This window comes from Jaculus jaculus, chromosome 2 (assembly GCF_020740685.1).
Source record: "Jaculus jaculus isolate mJacJac1 chromosome 2, mJacJac1.mat.Y.cur, whole genome shotgun sequence".
NCBI classification, from domain to species: domain Eukaryota; kingdom Metazoa; phylum Chordata; class Mammalia; order Rodentia; family Dipodidae; genus Jaculus; species Jaculus jaculus.
Window position 1 is genome coordinate 138,380,710 of NC_059103.1, and position 23,453 is coordinate 138,404,162.

General features: G+C 39.5%; 1 protein-coding gene and 1 non-coding gene across 2 annotated transcripts in view; one reads left to right on the plus strand and one right to left on the minus strand.

Annotated features, from left to right (window-relative positions):
• The window catches only part of Prex2 (phosphatidylinositol-3,4,5-trisphosphate dependent Rac exchange factor 2), a 318,249-nt gene that overhangs the window by 106,112 nt on the left and 188,684 nt on the right, over positions 1 to 23,453 (plus strand). Inside the window, exons 8-11 of the mRNA XM_045143485.1 lie at positions 1,585 to 1,688; positions 10,301 to 10,450; positions 13,045 to 13,189; positions 16,186 to 16,286. Coding sequence (XP_044999420.1) covers positions 1,585 to 1,688; positions 10,301 to 10,450; positions 13,045 to 13,189; positions 16,186 to 16,286 — 500 coding nt within the window. The remainder of the gene's footprint in view (positions 1 to 1,584; positions 1,689 to 10,300; positions 10,451 to 13,044; positions 13,190 to 16,185; positions 16,287 to 23,453) is intronic.
• Positions 7,500 to 7,651, minus strand: LOC123459101. The gene has a single exon (XR_006636017.1). It is a non-coding gene; the product is annotated as a small nucleolar RNA SNORA62/SNORA6 family (small nucleolar RNA).

Here is a 23,453-nt window from a genome sequence, read left to right on the forward strand (position 1 = left end):
AGCAAAACAGCAGGGACATTTTTGTACAGTCATTTTCTGCAAATATTAGAAAATATCTATCTATAATATATGTGTAATGTGAACCAAGTATGAACATAGGTATCTGGCCTATGATTTCAAAGTTCATAGATACCTGGCTTGAATTCATGAATTCTTGAGCTACAGCATTTATTGAGGAGTTTTAACAAAGAACACTTGGAGATCGATGTCAGTGTAAACAGGGGGAGAACACGGTGGCGAATGTGTGAGGCTGTAGTTGGTTTTCTTTAAGTGATAGAGACTGATAAATTGAGATGAGAGGTCGGGACAGGTTAGCCAGATGACAGTGCTTCTTAAGGGAAGGAGGAGCCGTGGGAGGAGCTGTGGGAGGGTGACAGGATCTGGAGACACCCCTCAGTGCCACTCCTCCACTTCAGTCAGGCATGTGCTGCAGGTGAGAGGAGAGGGCACGGCAGGCAGTGGACAGGCATGGCTCAACATACATGTGCTACATACGTCTGTGTAGGATGGTAAGTTCATCATCGTTTCCATGTGTTAAATTACCAGCCGGACATGTTAGGGAGTTAACTTGAGGAGTATTTCAGTTAAAGTTTCTTGAGGGACTAGAAACTTTTAATATTGCATAATTTCTGAGAATTGTTACTTCCATTTAAAAGGAAACACCTTCCCCTGTTTGGTTTCTCTAACACGTAATTGCGGAATCCATTGTTACAAATGCTCATACTTGTAAGATTCACAGCTGACACTAGACATACCATGCACAGTTTAAAAATAGTTTAGCTTATTTTAAAAATAAACAAGAATTTAGGATGATTATAAATGAGCTGAGATTTGTTCAGCACCTCTATCTATAGGGATCATATCATAAAAGTGATGCAAGGGAAATAACTTTACAATTGACCACCCCTCCACCTGAGAGCCTCCTGCACAGCAGTTTCTTTGAACAGGAATCAGAAGAGCTAATTAGCTGTTTACCAGGATTTAAAAAATGAGAATTGCAGCTCCTGAAAAATGCGAAGTGAAGGTGAAAGAATCTCAGTTATAACATCAAAGAGCCAACCTTGAGTGTTTGTTTAGGCAGTGTTGTTGTCTAAAATTGAGGAGTCATGTGTACCTACACCCTGACCTGTCTTTAGTTCAAGGCTTCAGTTTACTTACAAAACTCATATGTCGGGGGCTGGAGATGTAGCTCATGTTGATAAAGAGTGCTTGCCTAACCTGTAGGAGGCCCTGGTATAAAAGTGGTTAGTAGAGGCTAATTCCTACACTCAGGAGGTAGAGGCAGAAAGGAAATTTAAGGTCATCTTTGGTTACTTTGTGATTTAAGGCCAGCTTGGGATACATGAGGCATAACTCTCTCTTTCTCCCTCTCTCATAAACACACAAATTGTTTATCATAATAGCACTTGTAATCAGTGCCATTATGAATGAGAAGTCTCAAATGAAATCACCAAGCCACAAAAGACTTGGAATATTGAATGAATTGGTAGGGTCTCTTTTTCTTTTTCAAAGAAACAAAGTTAATTAATTTATATTGTTTTGCATTAAGCTAGTAACATCTCTGTGATTTTCTTCATTTTCAAGACGATTGAAGAATAGCAAGGCATCCACCGATGGACATCGGTACCTTTTTCGAGGCCGGATCAATACTGAGGTGATGGAAGTGGAGAATGTGGATGATGGCACAGGTCAGTGGTTCTGAGCTTAAAGCAGAACGCCCACAGTAACTCCTCAGAAGTCAGAAGTCTCAGTTGCATAACTCAGCGGCAATGCATTGGAGCTTCGAAGTATTTCTATAGGTAGTATGGCTAGTAACAGACTTGAGAAAAGTAAAACAGGAAAATTGAGTATGGCTGAAACACACTAATGTTAAAGGAACAGTACTGAAAAAGAGATCTGTGGTGCTCTCTTCTAGAATGTCTGTTCGGTTTTAATATCATAGGACATTCACAATTCCCAAGATGTGTATGTGTGCATGCCCATGAATGGGCTCTTTTTAAGTTTTGTTTTATATGTATTATATTTAATATTATAACATTTCACCATAGACTATTAAAGATTGCAAATTTATTTTAGTCATAAATTTATTACATATGGATAATCAGTTGGTTAGTAGAAGGAAATTGTGGATGAAAGTTATTTGTGTAATTTTAGGTGTCCATTTTAAAATGCTTATTACTAAAGGGTCGTAAATTGTTACTTTGGATATTGGACTTTTACAAGCAAGATCATGAAGTTATGATTTGTCATAAGCATAAAGTAAAATGAAGCTAAAATAAATTTTATTTTTTCATTTGATAAAAGCTTTCTATGAACTGAAAAGTATATAGATTGAATCACAGTTTCTCCAATGATTTCAATGATAGTTTCAAAGGTATACCAGGAAAATAATGACATGACATAAAATATATTAGTACTTGCTACATGGCTTTCATTTCAAAGGTATTTAGAGAAATGCTCTTGTACTATTAATGTAGCTGGGATTGAGTCACACTCCATTCAGCAGCCCCTGTATTGTGATTCTGGGGTCCTGACATCACATCTGTCACAAATGTGGAGCTTCAGATTTTCCTTGTATACCTAGCCCAGTTTTTTATGCACATTAAAAATTCTTTCTTTATTTATTTGCAAGCAAAGAGATACAGAAGAGAAAGATAGAGAGGAATGGGCATACCAGGCACTCCAGTCACTGCAGGTAGACTCCAGATGCATGCATCATTTTCTGCATCTGGGCTTACATGGGTACTGGGGAATTAAACTCTGGTTTAAGCTTTGCAGGCATGAACCTTAACCACTGAGCCATCTCCCCAGCCCCAACATTTGTTTTTAATTTACTATAATTACTAAAGCATATTGTTTGTACTGAGGTAACAGGGGACACCACCGTCCCCACATGGCTTATTTGTTCTTTTGGTAATTTTTTGGTGTTCTTTATATATGAGTTCATGATGAGTCCTTGCTGTGACTTTTCCATACTTACGTTCAGTCACATATCCTCCCTGCCAACACCCTCGCTTGTCTCCACCAGTTCCTTTGCCCGCTTCTCACAGCCATTCCTTCTGCCGTTGCAGGTCTGCCTGTGTGCCACTTCTCTCCTTCATCCTGTTCACTCCTTTTCTTGCCTCTTCCTTCTTCTTTCCTGTTCTCATTCTCCTTGGTTTTAGCTCCTACATAGGTAAGAAAACATTTAACCCTTGTTTTTCTTTGTCTGGCTTATTTTCTGTACTTTCTTAAGATAATAAACTCTAGTTCCATATGTTTTTCTGCAAATTACAGATTTTCTTCTTTGTGGCTGAATAATACCATACATTCAGTGTGTGTGTATATATACATATATAATTTACTTACTTTATCCAATCATTTGCATTTGTTGATTGGCATCTAGGCAGTGTATAAGGATTTTCCCCACATATCTTTGTCAGTATTCAAAAAAAATATTTTATTTTTATTTATTTGAGAGAGAGAAAGAGAGAGAAAAGGATAGAGAGAAAAAAGAGAAAGACAGAGGATGAGAATGGGCTCCAAGGCCTCCAAGCCATTGCAAATGAACTCCAGACACATCTACAGCCTTGTAAATCTGGCTTAAGTGGGTACTGAGAAATTGAACTTGGGTCCTTAAGCTTTGCAGGCAAGAACCTTAACCACTAAGACATCTCTCCAGTCCCAATATTTCTGTTTTTTTTTTTTTTTAACAACCATTCTGATTAGGGTTCGTTAGAATATCAATGAAGTTTTGATGTTAATTTCCATGATAGATAAACGTGTAAGCAGTTCTTCATATGTTTATTGGCCATTTGTTACTTATCCTTCTTCTTTTGAGGATTATCTATTTAGATATTTTTTCCCATTTATTAATTTATTTAACCTTTTGTTTTATTGTTTTTAATTATTTTTATTTTTTGAGACATGGTATCACTGTGTAGGATAGGCTGGCCTTAAACTACCTCTCTTCCTCCCTCCCTTCCTCTCTGCTGTTCTTTTTTTTTAAAGTATTTATTTTATTTGAGAGAGAGAGAAAATGGGCATGCCAGGGCCTTCAGCTGCTGCAAATTAACTCCAGACACTTGCGTTACCATGTGTATCTGGTTTACATGGGTACTGAGAAATTGAACCTCGGTCCTTTGGCTTTGCAGGAAAGCACCTTAACCACTTAGCCATCTCTCAAGCCCAGGATTCTTTTTTACTTATAAGTTTCATATATTATTTAATATATTTTAATCACAATCCTTTCCCATTTCCCGTTATCTATATTTTCTCTTCCCTATCCAATGTCTCCACTAAACCCATTCTTAACTAGTCCTTCTTTTGCTTTGATGTCTTTTTTCCTTGTGTATTCATGTGATCCACTGAGTTTAACTAGGGCTGCCTGCATTAGTGTGGGTATTTACAAAAACGCATGCAGTTTACCAGTGGCTATACCACTCAAAACAATGTCTCCTTCTCCTCCAGCAACCATTCACAGCCAATGACACCTCAAAGAGGGATGGAAGCTAGGATGACCTCCTCCATTATCCATGACAGACTGTTGATAGGCCCAGTATGTATTGTTCAGGTCTTGTGTATGTAATAGCAGATGTTGTGAGGTCATGAATGGAATAACCATGTCATGTTCTAAAGACAGTATTCCACAGCTTCCATCCTCTTGGCCTGAAATAGTCTATATAGCCCTAGCCTAGACTGACCTCAAATTCATGATCTGCTTATATCCTCCTCCCTAGTGCTAGGAGTACAGAGGTGCGCCACTACACCTACATGGATTATTGATTCTTTTGTTAATATCTTAGTATTCTGTATATTCTGTATATTAACCCTTCAACATCTGAATGGCTGGCAGAGGACTTTCTTCTGTTCTGTAGGTTGTCTTTGCTCAGTCGTCTCATTAATTTGATAGATTCACATTTGTAGTTCTTCAACACTGATGAATTACTGAGGCCATATACAGTATTGGATTGCCTGTGTATTTCCCTTACATTTTTCTAGAAGATTCTTTTAAAGAAAATTTGGGTTTTACATTAAAGTATTTGTCCCCCATTGAGTGACTTTTTTTTGGTGCAGAGTTAGAGATAGAAAAGTGCTTTTAGTCTTCTACCTGTGGATTGTCAGCGCTAGGAAATAGCATTATTATTAAAATAAAATTTTTTTTTCTCAAAAGGGTATTCTTGACTTATTTATCAAAAAGATGTTGTCTATAGATGAGTAGGTTTATTTCAGGGTCTTATATTCTATTCATTAGTGTGTGTGTGGGGGGGTGTTATGCCAGTATCATGGTTTTTTGTTACTGTGGCTCTATAACATATTTTGATATGTCCAACAATTCTCTTGGTTGCTCAGGTTTGCTGTGGATAGTTAAGGTATTTAGATTTCAAATGAGTTTTTGGATTATTTTCTAATTCTATGAAGAATACAGTTGGAATTGTGATTGGCATTGCACTTTCAGTAGAATGGTGTGGTAGTTTTAATGTCCCCCAGAGACTCAGGTGTTTTTTTTAATTTGTTATGTATATAGTATGTATACAGCCATGATGGTACCATCGTTAGCCTTCTCTCTGTCCTTCCTCCCCCATGAGGATTGTGGGTATTGCATTGTGGGGGTGGCCATCAGTTATTGGGGAGAGGCAATGTCTCTGTGCATAATGACCCAGCTTATGGCTCTAACAATCTTCCCCCCCCCCTTCCACAAATTTCAACTCAGGTGTTTTAATAAAGCTTATAACTTGGGTCTTCAGTTTCTTGGCTGGATGAGGTATCACTGGGGTAGGCCCTGGTTGGTGTTTGGTCTTTAGGTATCACTGGAGCAGATCTGATTTCCAACCCAAAGACATACGGAACACTCAGCTCTGGCAGGGTCCCTGCTGCTTGCTGCCTGTTTGTGTTTGCTACTTTTGGCTTTTATAGGCTGTTTGGTGGTTTCTCTCTGCTTGGATGTACGGGAGTAGCTTCCTCGGCCATTTATGGAACTTCCCTCCTGGATCTGTAAGCTTGAAATAAATCACTTCCTCCTCTAAACTGTGCCTGGCTTGGATGTTCATCCTAGCAATGTGAAACTGACTATTACATATTGCCATTTTCTCCTTGTATTTGAACATGGGAAGTTGTACTAGTCAGGCTTCCATAGAGGAATAGCACAGAAAGACTGAATATGTATTGTACAGGGGATTTATTGGATTGTTTACAGGATAGGAAGTGGGCAATCCAGCAATAGCTGTCTGCTACTCAGCCTGTGAAACTGGCTACATGCTGGAGAGTTGGACAACCCAGTAACTGCTCAGTCCACAGTGCTGGGTGCTGCAGTACTGAATGTGTGAAAGATTCCTGGAGATCCACGGTCTTCAGTTCAAGTTGGGAGGTTGATGAAACTCAGTTTCCATGTCCATGAAGGATAGTCAAACCAGGCTAGATGCATGCGTGAGGAATAGTAGAGGCAGCCAGACAGAGAGGGCATTGAGTTCCCTTGGAGATCTTCATGTGTAGTCCACCACCTGAATGGCCACCCGGTCTGGAGGAAGGACTTCCTCCCTCTAATCCTTCGTGGAAATGCCCTCACAGACATACCCAAAAGGCAGGTCTCTTATTTGATTCCTGATCTGACCGAGTTGACAACAGAATCCAACCCTCACAGAAGATTTTCTGTCTCCTAGTGTCTTCTTCAGGTTGTTTTTCAGTGTTTTATATTTTATTGTTGAGAGCTTTTACTTTTTGTTTGGTTTGTCCTTTGGTATTTTATTATTTTTTATGTCCATTTTGAATGGAATTTTAAGTGGAGCATTTTATTCTTTGTGAAAGTAATCAATTAATTGATACTTTTAGCATACAATGAATCATGTTTTACTGTGGTGATTTTCAAACAAATTTTGTCTCTTGTTTCTTTTCCCCCCTTCGTTCCTCCATTCTCCTTCCCTCTTGTACCTGAACCTCACAACCTAATTTCAGCTTTCATGCTATGTCGTTCCCTTTGTCCTTCCATTTAAAATCATATTATAAACTGTTTCATTTTCCAAAATGCTATTTGGATACAGTAATGAACATGTTACTTGAGAAGGTAGATTTTTTTTTTTCCAAATCATCTAATGATTTCTGTTTTGGACATTGAAATTGTGGTCACATGTAGTCACTCTAAGATCACATGTCTGGTTCTGAGTCCAGCTGTACGATTTCTAAAGGAAGTTTGACTGCATAGGCTGGAGCAGTCAGGCTGGGCTGCATGGAAGATGAGCATAATTTAAAAGGCAAACCAGTCCATGTACAGAAGAATAGGGTTAATTGGAAGAGAACTCCAGCCAGGAAAACACCTGGCATTTTCAGGACAGGTGGGAGAGAAGCAGACAAGGACAGGGTGGTGAGAATGCATTAGCACATTTTTTTTAGGGATTTTAGATGCTGGGGACTGAATGTAGGGTACACTAAGCACACACTCCCAGCACTGAGATACATTCACTTTCTCCTCCCCGTGGCTTTTTAAACTTGACCTGGAGGTGTCAGGGAACATTTTTCTCTCAAATATATGTGGCAGTAACTACTACCAAAGTCTAGGCATATAGCCTAGCTCTACTGGAGTTAGCAAAACCCCCGCCATTGTTATAGCACACACCCAGCATTCAAAAGTTCACAATACCAAGACCAGCTTCCACCCTAAGCTTTAACAGTGTGCGGAGGAAAAGAAAATCTATTAAAACAAGGTCTATACACTGGGACTTGCTTCAGTGGCAAGACACACTTGTATTAGTCAGAGTTCTCAGAGGAATGGAGCCAAAAGGATGAATATATTATCTGTGCAATAGGCATGCCCAGAGACTGTTTCTTGAATTATTCTGTGTCCCATCAACTAGACAATCAGTATTATCCACCACCCTATTATAAAGGGAACTTACCGTATACATGACTCAGGCTGGGCAGCCCAACAATGGCTGGGAATGGCTGCAGGCTGGAAAGTCTGAGAGCCCCATGGACGCTCAGTTCACAAGGCTGGATCCCACAGCAGTCCCAATCTCCTTCTGAGGCCTGGAGGGTTCTAGAGAGCTGCCTGTCTTAACGCAGGAAGGTTGACAAAGCTGGGTGCCAAGGTCAGTGAAGGATGGTAGCAGCAGGGTGGATGCACTCATCAGTGAGGGACAAAGGCAGGCGAGGCCACTTTCTCCCGGAACCTCTTTATATATAGCCAGCCACCAGAAGGGATGCTCTCTCTGAGGGAGGGCTTTTCTTTCCTCAGTTCATCCTTCATTCGTTCCTTACTTCATTCCTGATTCAGTCATGTTGATAACAGACAATAACTGTCACCACACCCAAGCCTTTTGAGCTAAGAGATGAGTTGATGAAAAATACTGAAGGGAAGACTCAGTTTTGTTTGAAAAGGGCAGTGGCCAAACTCCAGTAATCCAGGAAGGGCAGCAGCAAAGACCTGAGTTCCAGTGTGGTTGTGGCAGGGCTCCCGTGGGGCCACTGTTGGGATCACATTGGCACACAAACCTGTGTTCCTCTGTGTGCCCTGGGTGGGTTTTACAGCACGTCCCGCTATCTGTCATGTAGGCTTTATGTAACTCCTGTGGTTTTCTTAAGAGTATGGTTAAAAGTGTAATGGAATTAGTGGCAATGTGGGGTCTTTTAAATGGTACTTCAGGGTTCACTTAGCTAACCATGAATAATAGTCCTGTTTAGAGACACATTTGAGAGGGGAGTTATAAACATTTACAATTTTAATTAAATTTTTTTCTGCTGTTTTACCAAAATTTCTAAGTTATTTTTTTTGTAGCTATTAAGGAGAGCATAGTGTAAATAGGGAATAATTTTTGTATTCTCCCCAGTGCCATCCAATTATTATTATTTTTAGTTTTTAAAAGTTTTATTTATTTATTTATTTGAGAGAGAGAAAGAGGCAGAGAGGGGGAGAGAGAGAATTGGCATGCCAGGGCCTCCAGCCACTGCCCACTGCAAACGAACTCCAGATGCCTGTGCCCCCTTGTGCATCTGGCTTATGTTGGTTCTGGGGAATCGAACTGGGGTCCTTTGGCTTTGCAGGCAAATGCCTTAACCGCTAACCCATCTCTCCAGCCCACAATTCTTAATCTTACACTATTATGAAGTCCTGCTGCTTGATATTGAATGGGAACATGAGTTAAATACGTAAAATGTGAAAAGCACAAAGGTTCCATCTCAGAGTTTGAATCTGTATTATGATCCAATATTATTATTTATTATTTGTGTGTTCATAGCACATATCTAATACAGACTAATATCAAATGTAATTCAATTCTTATGTAAATGAGAATAAGAAGTTTTAAAGACCCCTACAGCTATACAGTGTCATTTTATAATGCATTTTGGAGAATAATAGTCTAACAGAAGTAAATATATGGTGGTGTGGGCTTTAATGGAAAAGAGTTCAGGAACCAGATAAATAGTGCCAAGGGCATCTGCCTCCCTTCCACTCATAACTTACTAATAAAATAAATCATTGGTGAGAAAAAACACTGAACCATGTAAAATGCCACTCAGGGCATTTTCTCGGCCACCTTTAACATTTTTATGTTTACCTCCTATGAACTGACTTATGCTGCTTAGTGACTTGCCGGCCAGACAGATGACAGGTGTCACTTTTAGTTGATGCTGATACTGATTCTGGCCTCTGACATCCATTTTCCATCTTGAGATCTTTGCTTGGCAGATATTGTTCTGCCTGTAGAGATTCCTTACAAGTTATGTCACTATTCTCTGCCTCCTTTTACTACATGGAATGATGTGGCATTGGGAGTACATTTCAGCCTGGTGGAGCAGCAGAAGTTTGATGTTTACATGCCTGTGTTTGTTGTGGCTTAGGTGTGCACACTCTTAGAACATTCCAATGATTTATGATTATTGTGCCATAACAAGAAAAAGTGATTTAGTGAGGTGAATGCTGTCTTTAAAATATAAAAGATTAATTTTAGGGATATTAGAATGACAAAATGGATTTAATACCATCAGTGTTGGATTATTATGAAGAAAATACCTTAAAACCTTTTTTTTTTTTGCAGGAGAAACTTGGCCAGCACTTTGAACATAGTTCAAATGAATTTTAGTTTGTGGGATTTAATTGTACCTACTATATGACTGGCATGAACTAGATATCTTTCACAATTATTATTGAGCACTAATTGTATCCAACATAAAACATTGCTTTAATTTTCTGATGTTTTGTAATATGTACATGCTACAACAACAATGTTTTGAATTCAGTGGCTTTGGAACTTCTGTAAATTGAGTGATCTTATTGATGTAGTATTTTATATCATATTTTACTCACTGGACTTTACTTACTGGTTTTCAGCTGATTTCCACAGCAGTGGGCACATTGTTGTGAATGGGTGGAAGATACACAACACAGCAAAAAATAAGTGGTTTGTGTGCATGGCAAAAACACCTGAAGAAAAGCATGAATGGTTTGAAGCTATTTTGAAAGAAAGAGAACGACGGAAAGGTGGGTGTTTGAGTTGCTAGCTAAGAGTTGTGAAAATTCTAACAATATTACAGCAGATACCTGGGAAGTTGTGAGCAAATGGATTGGTAAAGGATGTTGACTTTGACTTAGTATGTGTGCTAAGCTCTATACTAAAATAATTTTGATTACTTACATAATTATTATTAAAAATAAAATTATTGTAAATTTGGCAATATAGGCAATATCTTTTCTTAGCACATTACTATTGCTACCTCTAAAGCAGTTATCATAGTTGTCTTTAAAAGATGAGGTCCAGGGCTGGGGAGATGGCTTAGTGGTTAAGCACTTGCCTGTGAAGCCTAAGGACCTTGGTTTGAGGCTTTATTCCCCAGGACCCACGTTAGCCAGATGCACAAGGGGGTGCACACATCTGGAGTTCATTTGCAATGACTGGAAGCCCTGTCACGCCCATTCTTTGTCTCTCTCTTCCCCCCATCTTTCTCTGTCTGTCACTCTCAAATAAATAAATAATATTCAAAAAAATTTTTTAAAAAGAGATGAGGTCCAGTAATTCACCACAGTGTCATAGGACCTCCACCACTGACTCTTCATACTTCTGTAGCACACTAAAAATTGCTAGACCAGGTAGGTTGGCTTCCTAATTACAGATAAGTGCATTTGTATATCTACATGTTAACTTTCATATGGTTTGAATGTCACTGACTACAATGTAATGTAACCAATGAGTAGCTTACTCATGAGGAGTCCTAGTCAAAATTTGCTTCATGATTTCGGAAAGATTTTCAAAAGCTATTTGGTCTGACAAAACTCAGTAGTATAATGTTTATCTGCAAGAACACACATTTCTGTAGTGTGGCTCAGAAATGTAATTGCTTGTATTTCTTTAGCAATTGATTTTCAATCAGCAGGAAGCATGGCACTGTTGATTACTGTTCCTGAGACTGAGATATAAAACTTTGTGTTGGCACTGGCATTACAGAATGCTGACAGTCCTTTCTTCCCTCTTTGGATGTTATCCATTGAAGAGTTTCTGTGTTAATTGATGTATTCACACATTTGTATAAGAATTTCTAAAACATTTTCAAAAATTCCTTTGATTCTATCTGGGATGAAGAATCAGATTGAAAATTTGAAACAAAGGTTATAAACACATAAATGATTTGGATTTGGTGCATCTACTCATCAGTTTAAATAGTAAAGCAAATAAAAGACAAATTGAATATTTCAATTCATTGAATGTTACCACCCCAGAATGGTTATAATCTTTCTAAGAAAAAAAAATATCTGAAAGTCAACAGAAAATTAATTTTATAAAATGTGTAATGATATTTATCTTTATCAGACTCTGACTATTCTAGTTTAATTATTCATTATCACTGATAAGTATGAATGGCTCTTGCACTGTAAAATCACAAAATTTTAGCAAGGAAATTTGTGGTTCAAACATAATTTAAATATTTCGCTTTTGCAACAATTTTCTCCGAGTTCCATGCACTGACTGTGTTCACAGGATTTCCACCAACTAGGTTCCTCGTTTGGCTTTTCCATTCTCAGTAGATGACGTGTGCTCCTGCACCATGCTGTCTCAGTCATCGTGTCCCTCCTTGTCTCCTCCTCTGGTGGGTGCCATCCCCACCTGGTGTACTGACGCCTGGGTTCTCCTTGACACTGCCAGTCCTCATGGACTCCTTGCTACTTGGATGTCTTTGCCCGCTAAGTGTTTGTACTTCTGTTCCCTATGTCTCGTGAAACCCTGGTTAACCATCCCGATCTCTCTCCCTCACCTACATTTGGATCTTTGCTGAGTCTTGTCCCAACTCCTTCTTGCTTATTTCTCAGCATTTTTCTCCTCACCTGGAACTTCTTCCTTTATAGGGACGTGGACTTGCTTGAACTTTTGCCCGTTTCTTCCTCCTTTGAAGCATCTCCCTCCTCAGTTTGCTCCTCATGCTGTCCTCTCAGCTTTGTTTCCAAATGAACAAAGCTTTCATTCATGCAGTATCCTGTGTTTCTCACTTAGATGTGTCTCTAGCACTTAAGGAATGAAGTGAGTAAACACTGGGAGAACCCTGCCAAACCCACCAGAGCATGTGCTCTCACCTCAGACCCGGGGCTTTGTTGCTTTGGCTGTGTATTCATAACTGCATGTTTAAGCATGGCCGTGCTGTGAAAGATTTCTTAGCATTTCCCACACAGAAGTGAGGCATGCTACATGTGCCTCCACTGTATCACAGCCCCCCATCCCAACCCAAGGGCAGACCACAGGCCCAGTTGTACTAGTCTTATCTGCTGCTCCTCTTTTTTCCTCCACTGACTAACTCATGTCCTGGGTTATACAGAGGCCTTCTGCTTCGGGGAATCTTGCCTTGACAAGCTCCCTAGAGTCCTTTGAACTTCTTGGAAACTGAGCTCTGTACCCGCAGCCTCCACTTCATTTCTTAGGTCCTGCAGATACATCTAAATGTTTTAACCAGAAAGTGAGGAAGGTATGATATTGCAGGAAAGAAAATTTTGTTAAAGACATGGCAATAAGTGCTTGTTTAATAAGGACATGAGCAAATGAATTAAGAGTTTTTCAGTTAGATGATACTTTTTCTCTTGTTTTTGGGTAGGTTTGAAATTGGGAATGGAGCAAGACACCTGGGTGATGATCTCGGAGCAGGGTGAGAAACTATATAAAATGATGTGCAATCAAGGAAATCTGATCAAAGACAGAAAAAGAAAACTAACTACATTCCCTAAGTGCTTTCTTGGAAGGTAGGCATGTTCTCTGAGTGTATGTATTTCATTCATATTCTAGCTTTCCTTTAATGAGTTCTTTCTGGTTAAAATATATTCTCCTAACTGAGTCTTCATACTTCTTTATGGTTTATATTTCCTGGGTGATAGTGAGGTGAGGCAATGGACAGAGAGCCAGGGTCATGACCAGATAACTTAAGGCCCTCATCACCCATCCTTGACCTCCACAGTTGTGATATGCCATTTTCTCAGGGCAACACAGAGGCTGGGGCCAGGCAACGAGTGGCAAGCAGGCCAGTGTGGCCATTCAAGAATTGATGAATGTGGTATGGAAATGCCTCCCACGTCTGAGAGTCATAGCTGACCATGGATCCAGAAAATGAGGGAATACTGGAGAGCTGAGGGCAGACAGTCTAAACTATTAGTAAGTTCAGAACTCCAGCAGGTGGACTCAGGGTGAAAAGGTATAGATAAAGAGTCAGAAAGAGTGTGTCACCTGAGAGACCAGCGCCAGTGACTTTTTTTGATTGGTTTCTGTAGACAGTTAAGTGGGATTCATTGAAGGAGAAGGGAAGCTGCTTCAAGAAGCATGTCTTAGGTCTATCTCTGTGCTGGCACCTTCAGTAATGCATACTTAGGAGTTTAATAGCTTTGTACATTCTTAGAGGTACAGAAACTATGGATCAGGAAGCTTAACAAGTTTATATTTGGGAATTCTGGCATCAGTTCCACAAAGTAGACAGTTATTTTAGTTGAAAGCACAACCTGAAATTAAACCACCTCTGTTCACATCCTGGAACCATTGGGGAGTTTTATATTCTGAAAGTTAAGTTTTTGTCTCCTTTTGAAACAAATGATGGTAATGCTTACTAGCAATGCTTGTTAGGAAGTCGTTAAGCTACAGGGACATACAGTGCAAGCACAGGTCAAATCTGCCTCCATTCCTGACTCAGAAAACCATAGCCAGGAGTGTGTTACGTGGCAAGCTGGCATTGGGTTTTTCTTCAGGGGGAAAAGTCCACATAGTGGGGCACACAGCTGCCAAGCAACAGGGGTCCAGCACCTGGCAGCTGTGTGCTCTGCTACGCCCGCCCCTCACCAGATGATAGGTCTTGGCAGAGAACAGAGCAGATAAGGATCCATCTTGGCATAGAAGCCCCATGCACCACAAGGATCATTCATTTTCATTTTGTAAGAGTTCATGGGTATAACTCCTAAGGGTCCTCACTTTCAAGAGAGCCACTTCAAACTATGGTATCAAAGACCCTTTTTTCCTCTCTCCCTTCTCCAACCTCTCTTGTTTGTCTTTACCTCAGACAAGGTCTCATGTGTCCTAGGCTAGTTTCGAGGCCTTGAGCTTAGTACGTAGCTGAAGATGATCTTGAACTTCTGCTCTTGCTGCCTCCATCTCACAAGGGCCTTTCTGGGATTTATAGGCATACACCACCATACCTACCTTAGATAGTGCTGGGGATTGAACCAAAGTTTTATGCATGCTAGGCAAGCACTCTACCAAGTGAGTTACATCCTAGCCCTTGAGGATCATTTGCACTATAGTCCTGGCACTCTTTCATGAGATTGGGTGTTTAGAGAACAAAGCTATGAAATTAGCTCAGGTAAGAATTGTCCTTATTGCACATGGAAGGCTTTTGTTAACATTGTGTCCATGTATCTGGGATCTGATATGGTTGTAGTGCCTGTTAGAGCTCGTGGTGATGAATAAAGCATCTCCCAGCACATCTGAAGCATAGGGTAGACAGCAAATGTTACCTGTACTTTTTCCTTAACACCATGCACTGCTGCATTGCAGTCCAGGTGACAATCATGTCTGAGTGCTTCAGGAACCTTCTTGCTTCTTGAGTAGGTCCTATGATAAAACCACTCAAAAACTCCCTTTCCCATTGCCTCTTCCACTTTAAAACATACTATGCTTTTTACAGTAACACTTAAATTGATTCTTTAACTTATTTGAATCTGGAATCTTTAGGAATTTTAAAAATCATAATCAAGAATGATGCTTTAACTACCTATCATCCTGCTCAACCTGTGTGTCGGTCACTGGTATTTAATAAGATGGCCTTGTGTGTCAGGCTCTGTGCTGGGTTCCTGACATATCTCATCCCATTTAATCCTGTGAGAACACTGTGACATTAATATTACTGTTACTATATGTGCATTATTGATAATATATCCATGAACTATTAATAATCAGCTTGAGAAAGAGGGCACATACCCAACAGAATGCACAGGGTTTCAGTCTAGGCTGACTTATTGCAAAGCATATGATGTTATCCCTTGTGCCTTACCATAATATTCCCAAACTTTTTATCTTTTATGTCATCTTACTCTTTTGTTTCTCGTATTCTTTCTCTTACTCTTTATTTTCCTTTTGAATGAAAGTATTGAAAGCCTTTATCTTTAATTTTCTGCTCTAAAGTGTGTTTCTTACACTAGATAATCCATTTTCGGAACGTCATGCCCCTTGATTATTTGGCATTAGGCATTTGTGGCTCCTGTGGAGTCAATGGAAAAGCTCTTCCATGGTGCTTGCTGTAACTTTGGCTACTATGCCACAAAGAAAATGAGTCTGAAACAAATTCATCAGTTTTGTAAAAGTTCAATTATTAGAGTTGTAAAACCAGAGCAAGAGAACGTTTCTATTTGTAAAATGCCTGAATTTAGTGTCATTTCAGTGATACTATATGGCTATTTCCATTTACATGGAGTATTCCCTTTTAATTAATGCTACTCTAAAATATTCACTTTGGATTCTAAGAGGTCTCTACAAGTGGAGTAGGTTAGTACACATAGGTTAAGAGAATCTTAATGTACAGATGTGGGAATTTTGGGCTCGAATTTAATTGCTATGAGTGTAATCTGTATGTAAGAAAAATACCTACTGAAATGAGCTGAAAATATTTATTTATATTTTTAGATTCCTTTCATAGTTGTTTCATGACTACATTGAAAATAGATGTCCTGGTAAAGAAATTAAGTTTATCTTTTATTTGCAGTGAATTTGTGTCATGGCTATTGGAAATTGGAGAGATTCACAAGCCTGAAGAAGGTGTTCACTTGGGACAAGCATTATTGGAAAATGGGATTATCCACCATGGTAATGATTTTATTTGCTTAGTTTCATGTTGGCAAGTGGCTGTATCTGAGTCCTACCAATTGTTTAGATTATAATTTCTCTGCACTATAGGATAGTTATGCATTTTCAGCACCTAGTATATGTAAAAGAGCATATGAGGGAGCATGGATTCATGGTGACACAGCTGTACTCCTTAAAATCCAGGGAAACATTATAATACAGAGAAGTGCTGTGGTACTGTGGAGGGAGAGAAGCCTAGCTCCGTGTAAAGGATGTGAAAGGGCATCTGGGGACAGCTGTGTTTGTGCTGTGCATTGTTGGGTAAGTGGCGTTTGGACAGAAGCTAGAAGGGCACCCCTCACTAAGGCACAGGAGGTGGAGGGTTCGTGGTGGCCTCTTCGGGAACTGGCACACACTCTCACATCTGGATCAGTGTTCTTGGTGGGGCATGCAGTGAGAAAGGTGGGCAGTGCCTGATCCCAGCAGATCTGACTGGCTGGCCACATTCTGAAGAAGGCCAGCAGCTTCTGTATACAAAGTGTAATGAGAGCTTGCTTCCCAAGATGTTGTTCAGTGTAGCTTTGTACAGCCTGCAGAGGATAGGAAAGGTTGAAGACTCTGGCACCATTCTATCTGATGGCCCTGCCTGTCTTGGCTCTGATGGGACAAGGTCCTGTGTGGTCCTAGGTCCAGCCACATGAGAATCTGGAGAAGCCGAAGCAGCATATCTGATAAGTGTTTGGATGTGGTGGATGCAGAATGAAGAGGGTGGACTAAGCCAAGTTTTCTCATCTGCGTGACTGTCATGAGCTCAGGAGGAGAAGAGGCTTGGGAGATGGAGCATTTGCAGTGGAGAGGATGTGAGACTCCCACAGGCAAGAGGTTGAAAGGGCTCACAATTCAGGAAGGAAATAAAATGAGAGACATATTTGGAAAGAGTACCAGATCCCTGGGAACATTGACAACAAACACGGAAACAAAATGACAGTGATCATAAGACTAAGAATAAATGATGGAAAATGTGAAATGTGGAGGAGGATAAGAACATATAGAATTATTTTAAAATGGGGATATATGACTATGTAATTTCCTTCTCACACTCTTTCTAAAACATAGTAAGATTAAAGTAAAGACAATCCCTGCGATTTTTTTTTTTTCTCTTTGACTCTGAGTGTTTCTTCCATGGCTGGCATCCCATTTATTCTGTTAGGAATCACCACCCCATGTCATTTTCTCTCGCCCTCCATGCCCACCTTCTTTTCAATTTCCAGTTCTTCTCTTCTGTCTTTGCTCCCTGTCTCCAGGTAACAGTTGTAGATTCTTTTTAAAACAGATACAAAATGTAAGTAAACATTCTTCTGTTACCTCTTTCTTTTTTCCTGGCTCCTTGTCACATTTACAGCTAGACCTCTTTCCATCACCTTCCAGACCTTTCACCATGGCCTGCAAAACTCCCTGGTAGGATATGATTTCGGCTCTGAGGATTTCACCCTGTTGAAGATTTTACTCTTCGGATTCTCATTCAACAGTTGTTTATCAGTTCCTCATAGAAGTGAGGAATCTTTCAAAATGCTGGAGATACTGTACTGTAATAAATGCAATCAAAATCCCTGTGCTCCTGACCCATACTTTTGACGACCCTCTAACCTAGAAGCTCTCCTTTCAGTTTCATCATTCTAATATGTTAATTTATGAACTTTCAATATTTCTTTATGTACTTCCTACTCTGGTGCTTTTAGCAATAGATTTGATAGAAAGCATTAGCCAACAATTGTATGAACTATATTTTCGTCCACTGGGACTAAAATAAATGCCTGATGTAACAACTTAAAGCAAGAAAGATTTATTTTGACTCAGTTTCAGAGGGTCACATCATAAGCTGGTCCATGTACTTGGTACGAACATCATGATAAGAGAAGCCTGTGAAACAGGAGAGCTGCTCATGTCTGAGCCAAGCAGAAAACAGAGAAGGTCGCACAGGAAGTGACCAGGGATCCTGTAACCACAAGGACTTACCTCCCGGCACCTACTTCCTCTACCTCCTTACTATCGCCTAATGGTTCAGAACTGCCCAAAGAATAATGCTGTTTGGGGACCAAGAATTCAGATCATGAGCCTATGGTGGACTTTCCATTCTCAAAGCATGATAACATGATAATTACTTAAAGGAGATGTTGAGCTAGATAGTTTTACTCTCTCATTTCCCCTTGGCCCCTTGGGAACAAAAATGTGTTACCTTCTTATTTTTTAACTTATTGAACATTTTTGATTGACTCATAATAATTACACATATTTATTGAGCATAATGTGACGTTTATAGTAGGGGTGATTAAGTTCTATTTCCTCAAACAGTTTTCTTTGCCTTGGTTAAAATTGAACTGAAGTAGGGAGCATGGAGAAAAGTTCAATCAAACAACCTTCAGAAATGGTGATGTCTTTCCCATTTAGGTCATGTATTATCAATCTAGCTAAATGCAAAAAACAAAGATATGTTTATTGAGGTCTTCTAAAAGTCTTTTCTCTACTAATGTTATTGTATATGTTAAACACTTTAAAGTGTGTAGACCTGAACTAGCAAACTTTCTTACTTCTTAACATGTACACAGTATTTTAATGATCTTTCTTTTTATACTATCTATCAAGAAATTCAGCTACTGATATATTTCCTTTGGAATATCCTCTTTGGTGGAAAGATTTTGAGATTTTTGAAAAAAAAATCTGAATTGTTTTACATTATCTCCTGTAACAAGCATCCATAAGATAGACAATAGCTTCCAGTCTGGAAGCTTATTTTTACTCACGAGAAGTCCATGATGGAGCGTAGGCTGTGGTGCTCTGCCTCGCGTAGGCTGTGTTTAATGCAGGCCCAGCCTACTTCAGTCTACTTGTGCTTATCACTTGTGAATCAATTCTGTGCACATATTCTTTCTACCACTCACCTACATGGTCACCCTTGACCTGCAAGAGAAACTGGGAAACATGAAAAAGAAAAGCAAACCAGTTTGATAAAGACTGACCCAGTTGTTGCCAGGGAAGGCATAGTTCTAAGTCCCACAGATCTGTGGAATGATACTAATGACAGAGCAATCATTATGTGTGTGTATTAGCTTCCATATACATAACACTACACATGTATGTTGCATAGTGGCATTAGCATATCTTCACCACAAAATGAGATTTAAATTTTTTATGAGAGAACAAGGGAGAAAGAATTGACACCAATTCCAGCTACTGCAATCAAATTCCAGATGTGTGTGCCACCTTGTGCACATGGACGACTTTGCACATGCATCACCAAGTGCATCTAGCTTATGTGGGATCTGGGGAGTTGAACTTGGGTCCTTAGGCTTTGTGGGCAAGTAAACACTAACCTATCTTTCCAACCCACAAAACTAGCCTTTAACACAATTTTGTTTGCAATGGGAATTTTCATAGGTCATTTCTCAGTTTTTCAGCTGAAATTGGTTTGTATCAATGAGAATGACAGTGATTATGGTGGAATTTCATTTATGTAACAACAACAACAGAACTGCATTTTTACTTTTCTTAAAGTCCAGAATAGCTAGTCAAATACAATTAAATAAATTTCAAATTAGAGAAAAGTGTAGTTGGAATAATATTTATTAATTATCTTCATGGATCTATTCTTAATTTCATGACTATTGACAGATCAGGACACAAGAGTTTCAAAGAGAGTCCCACCCTTGGCTGTTCTGTTAATGTGTTTCTTATAGTACTTTTAGTTTCTTCCCACGATGGTAAACATAAATCAAATATAATAGTTTTTATTGTCACAAGAATATGGTAATTCTAGTCAGTTTATCCCCTCATCCATAGGCACTACTTTATCCAGTAATAAGGTTTTGATTTGAAATTACTAAATACAGTTCAGATTAAAAATTATTTTATAATTTTAAATGCAAGAACCCTTCAAATATTTACATTATAAGAATTTAAAATAGTTTCAAACAGTGATATTTACAACTAATTATCTTTTTATTTTTCCTGAGAAATATAGCACACAGTACTTTCTGTTTTTCTTTTTTTTTCATGAACAATGAATATTTACTCCCAGTACTTATAATGGTATAAATAGTTGACAGGTGTGACAGAGGAATGAGACAGGCAATGTCAGCAAGACTCCATTATCTTGAAGTGCTTGGCATTTTTCAGGCCTGAAAAACCAGCATCACATAAAATGGCACCAAGTTCTTTGGCCAACTGAAGGAGTGCTGGGGACCCTTTTGTTATAGCATGGCTGTAGCAGCCTATGTTACTGGGCATCAGATCACAGGAAAATATTTCTCCATTTCACATAGTGAGAACAGCATACACTAAAGACACTTTCTTATGGAGGGGGAAAAATAAACCTGTCAAAGACTTTACACTCTTTAGTCTGGGGTGGGGAAAGAAGGGGATTTCTGATTCTCGAAACCCTTTCTATTGTTCTACTACAGGATATGTGCTTTACCGCACTTCTTTTTTCCTGGCCAAACTATGCATTTTCCCTCTCGCCACTGCCTTTTATTCCCAGCTGTCACTATAAATATGACTAAAACCAGCATGCAAGTACTTACCATAGCTCACATGCTTGACATTTTCTTTGCTATTTAATTAATCCATTACTTTTAAATTATAATTTCATTGTCAGAATATAATAAATGGCCTCTGCAATAATTACCACAAGAATGCTTTTCCCATCCGAAAGCTCAAGAACATGGTCTTTACTAGCCACATTTCTACCAGTGTTCTAGTCTGCTACACTCCCTCCAGAATCTTCAGACAAACTCTACATAAAGCATTCTAGAAACTCAGTGACCTACATTTCCAAACTTCTGCATTCCTTCTCTGAAAGATCCATCATACCTCAAAAGGGCCCTGGTGAAAGGAAAATTAGCGAAACAAGCAAGGGTGCTGTTTTCCTGATGAACCGGATACCAGCACAAGGGGGAAGGAGACCAATACAGAGAAAAATCAACTCCTACCAAATCAGAGAGCCAGAGCCTCAGAGGCCCCCAACACCTCATCACTGAAGCAGAACAAAAATGAATCCAACGTGGCTCAGAGAAATTTTGCGGAAGAGGGGGTGGAAAGAATGTCAGAGCCACATGTTGGGTCATGATATGCAGAGACATTTATCGTACCAATCACTGTGGGCTAACTCCACAAGGCATGACCCATATACCTCAACAAGGAGGGGCCAATGGGGATGGGGTAGGTCACAGATGAGTCTAATAATGGTACCAAACTGCCTGTATTTGCTGAATAGAAAACTAATTTAAAAAAACAAACAAACAACATATTAGGTGTATTTTGTGAGAAAAAATGGAATCAGGGCTACTGAAAATAAAAGTTGATTCTAACTGCAAAAAAAAAAAGAATAAAAGAAACATCCAAAACCTTAAGAACCACATGGTCAAGTTTGCTTGCAGAAACAATCTTACTTCTCTTTTATCAATTTTTACCTTGATTATTTTTCTGTAGTTGTGATCAAATACCTGACAAGAACCATGCAGATAACTCACAATCAGAGGGTTTGATTGCCAGGGGTTTGAACTCATGCTTGGGCAGTGAGAGCCTGTGACACAGGATTGCTATTCACAGCACAGAGGGCCAGGAATCAGAGAGAGCAAGCCAGGAAGTAGCCAGGCATAATATAATGTACCCCCCACCCCCCCCCCCGCACACACCCATGTGATTCCTCCATTTAGGCTTCATTATCTCAAAGTTTACAGAACCTCACAATACAGTGTCACTAACTAAGGACCATAACATGAACCTGAGAGGGACATTCTAGATTGCAACTGAAACACAATGAATAAAGTGTTTTTAAACTAAATAGTATAGTTACTTAAACTCATTGCCTATGGAGCCATAAGAACAAGGTAAATAATACCTATTAAATAATGATTTAAACAAAAATGAAAATACAAATTTTTGAAAACAATGAATTTGAAAACTGGATAAAGACTTCTGCAAATGATCTATTTTTTTTATTAGATGTGGACATATTTAGTATGTAAACAACACATGTTGGTACCATCCTTTCCTTCTTCCCTGTCCCTTTTCAAAAGAGGCCTTCCTTGTTAGGGATGCAGGTCAGTGCCATGAGGATTGTGGATCATGCATTATTGTGCAGGAAGAGGCAATGTCTCTGGGCAAAATGTCCCAACGTGTGGCTCTAATAATCCCCCCCCCTCCACAAAATTCCCTGAGCCATGCTGGGAGCATTTAAAGTCTATTTCAGTGATGGACGCTTAGAAGCCTCTGAATCTCTGGCTTGGTAGGTGTTGGTGTCCTCAGTGTGTATCTCCATCACCCTTGTGCTGATACCAGATTCACTAAGAAAGCAGCACTCTTACTCATTTCCCCAACTCCTCTGGATTCATCTGGGGTGGAGTACACTGGGTCATTGGTCTCCTCAGGTCCAGCTTCTGTCTGTAAAAAAGAAGCAGATTATCCAGTGGAGAATGAAGTTAGCACTAGTTAAATGGGATAACCATTATTAATTTAGACAGAATTTAAAGGATGTAGACCCTCTTAATGACCAAAGTTAGTAGGAGCTTGACAATGGAAAGCAGAATCATTATCTGGATATGATTCTTACTTGTTTCCCAGTTTCAGATATGGTTTCATTTCCACTGACCAGATCTGTTAGCCAGTGCAAGAGCAGTTGGTTACCCACCATGGCTGTGTGCCACTATTGCACTTGTGTGAGCATCACAACAGGTTGTTTGCTCCTGAGTCACTTAGACTTTGAGTTGCTTGACAAGATGTTGGCCACTTTCCCCTGGTAGCTCACGTAGCACCTTCCAGCACTAGATGGGCTAATTTTCTGGGGACTGGCTCTTCTCTGGAATCCAACCAGGTTCCTCCATGGTCCATGCTGACAGTGTGTGGTGTCTTCAGCAGTAGGGTCTTACCATTAATCTCTGATGGATAAACAAGAGCTCTGACAGAAGTCTGTCTTGTTTGTTTTGGTAAGTCTAGCAGGTTTCTCTAATCAATAGCCCATTGTAGATATAATCCACATCCTGGTACAAAGAATTACCACCCACTGCCAAGGGAAAATATAGAAGAAAAAGGGAAGAAAGAGAAACAGGAGAAATTTAAGGGACTGTCGGTTCTGGTGCTCCCCCTAAGGTCCTTTTGAGGGTTCCACCTTTTAGTCTCACTTCCAGGATATAG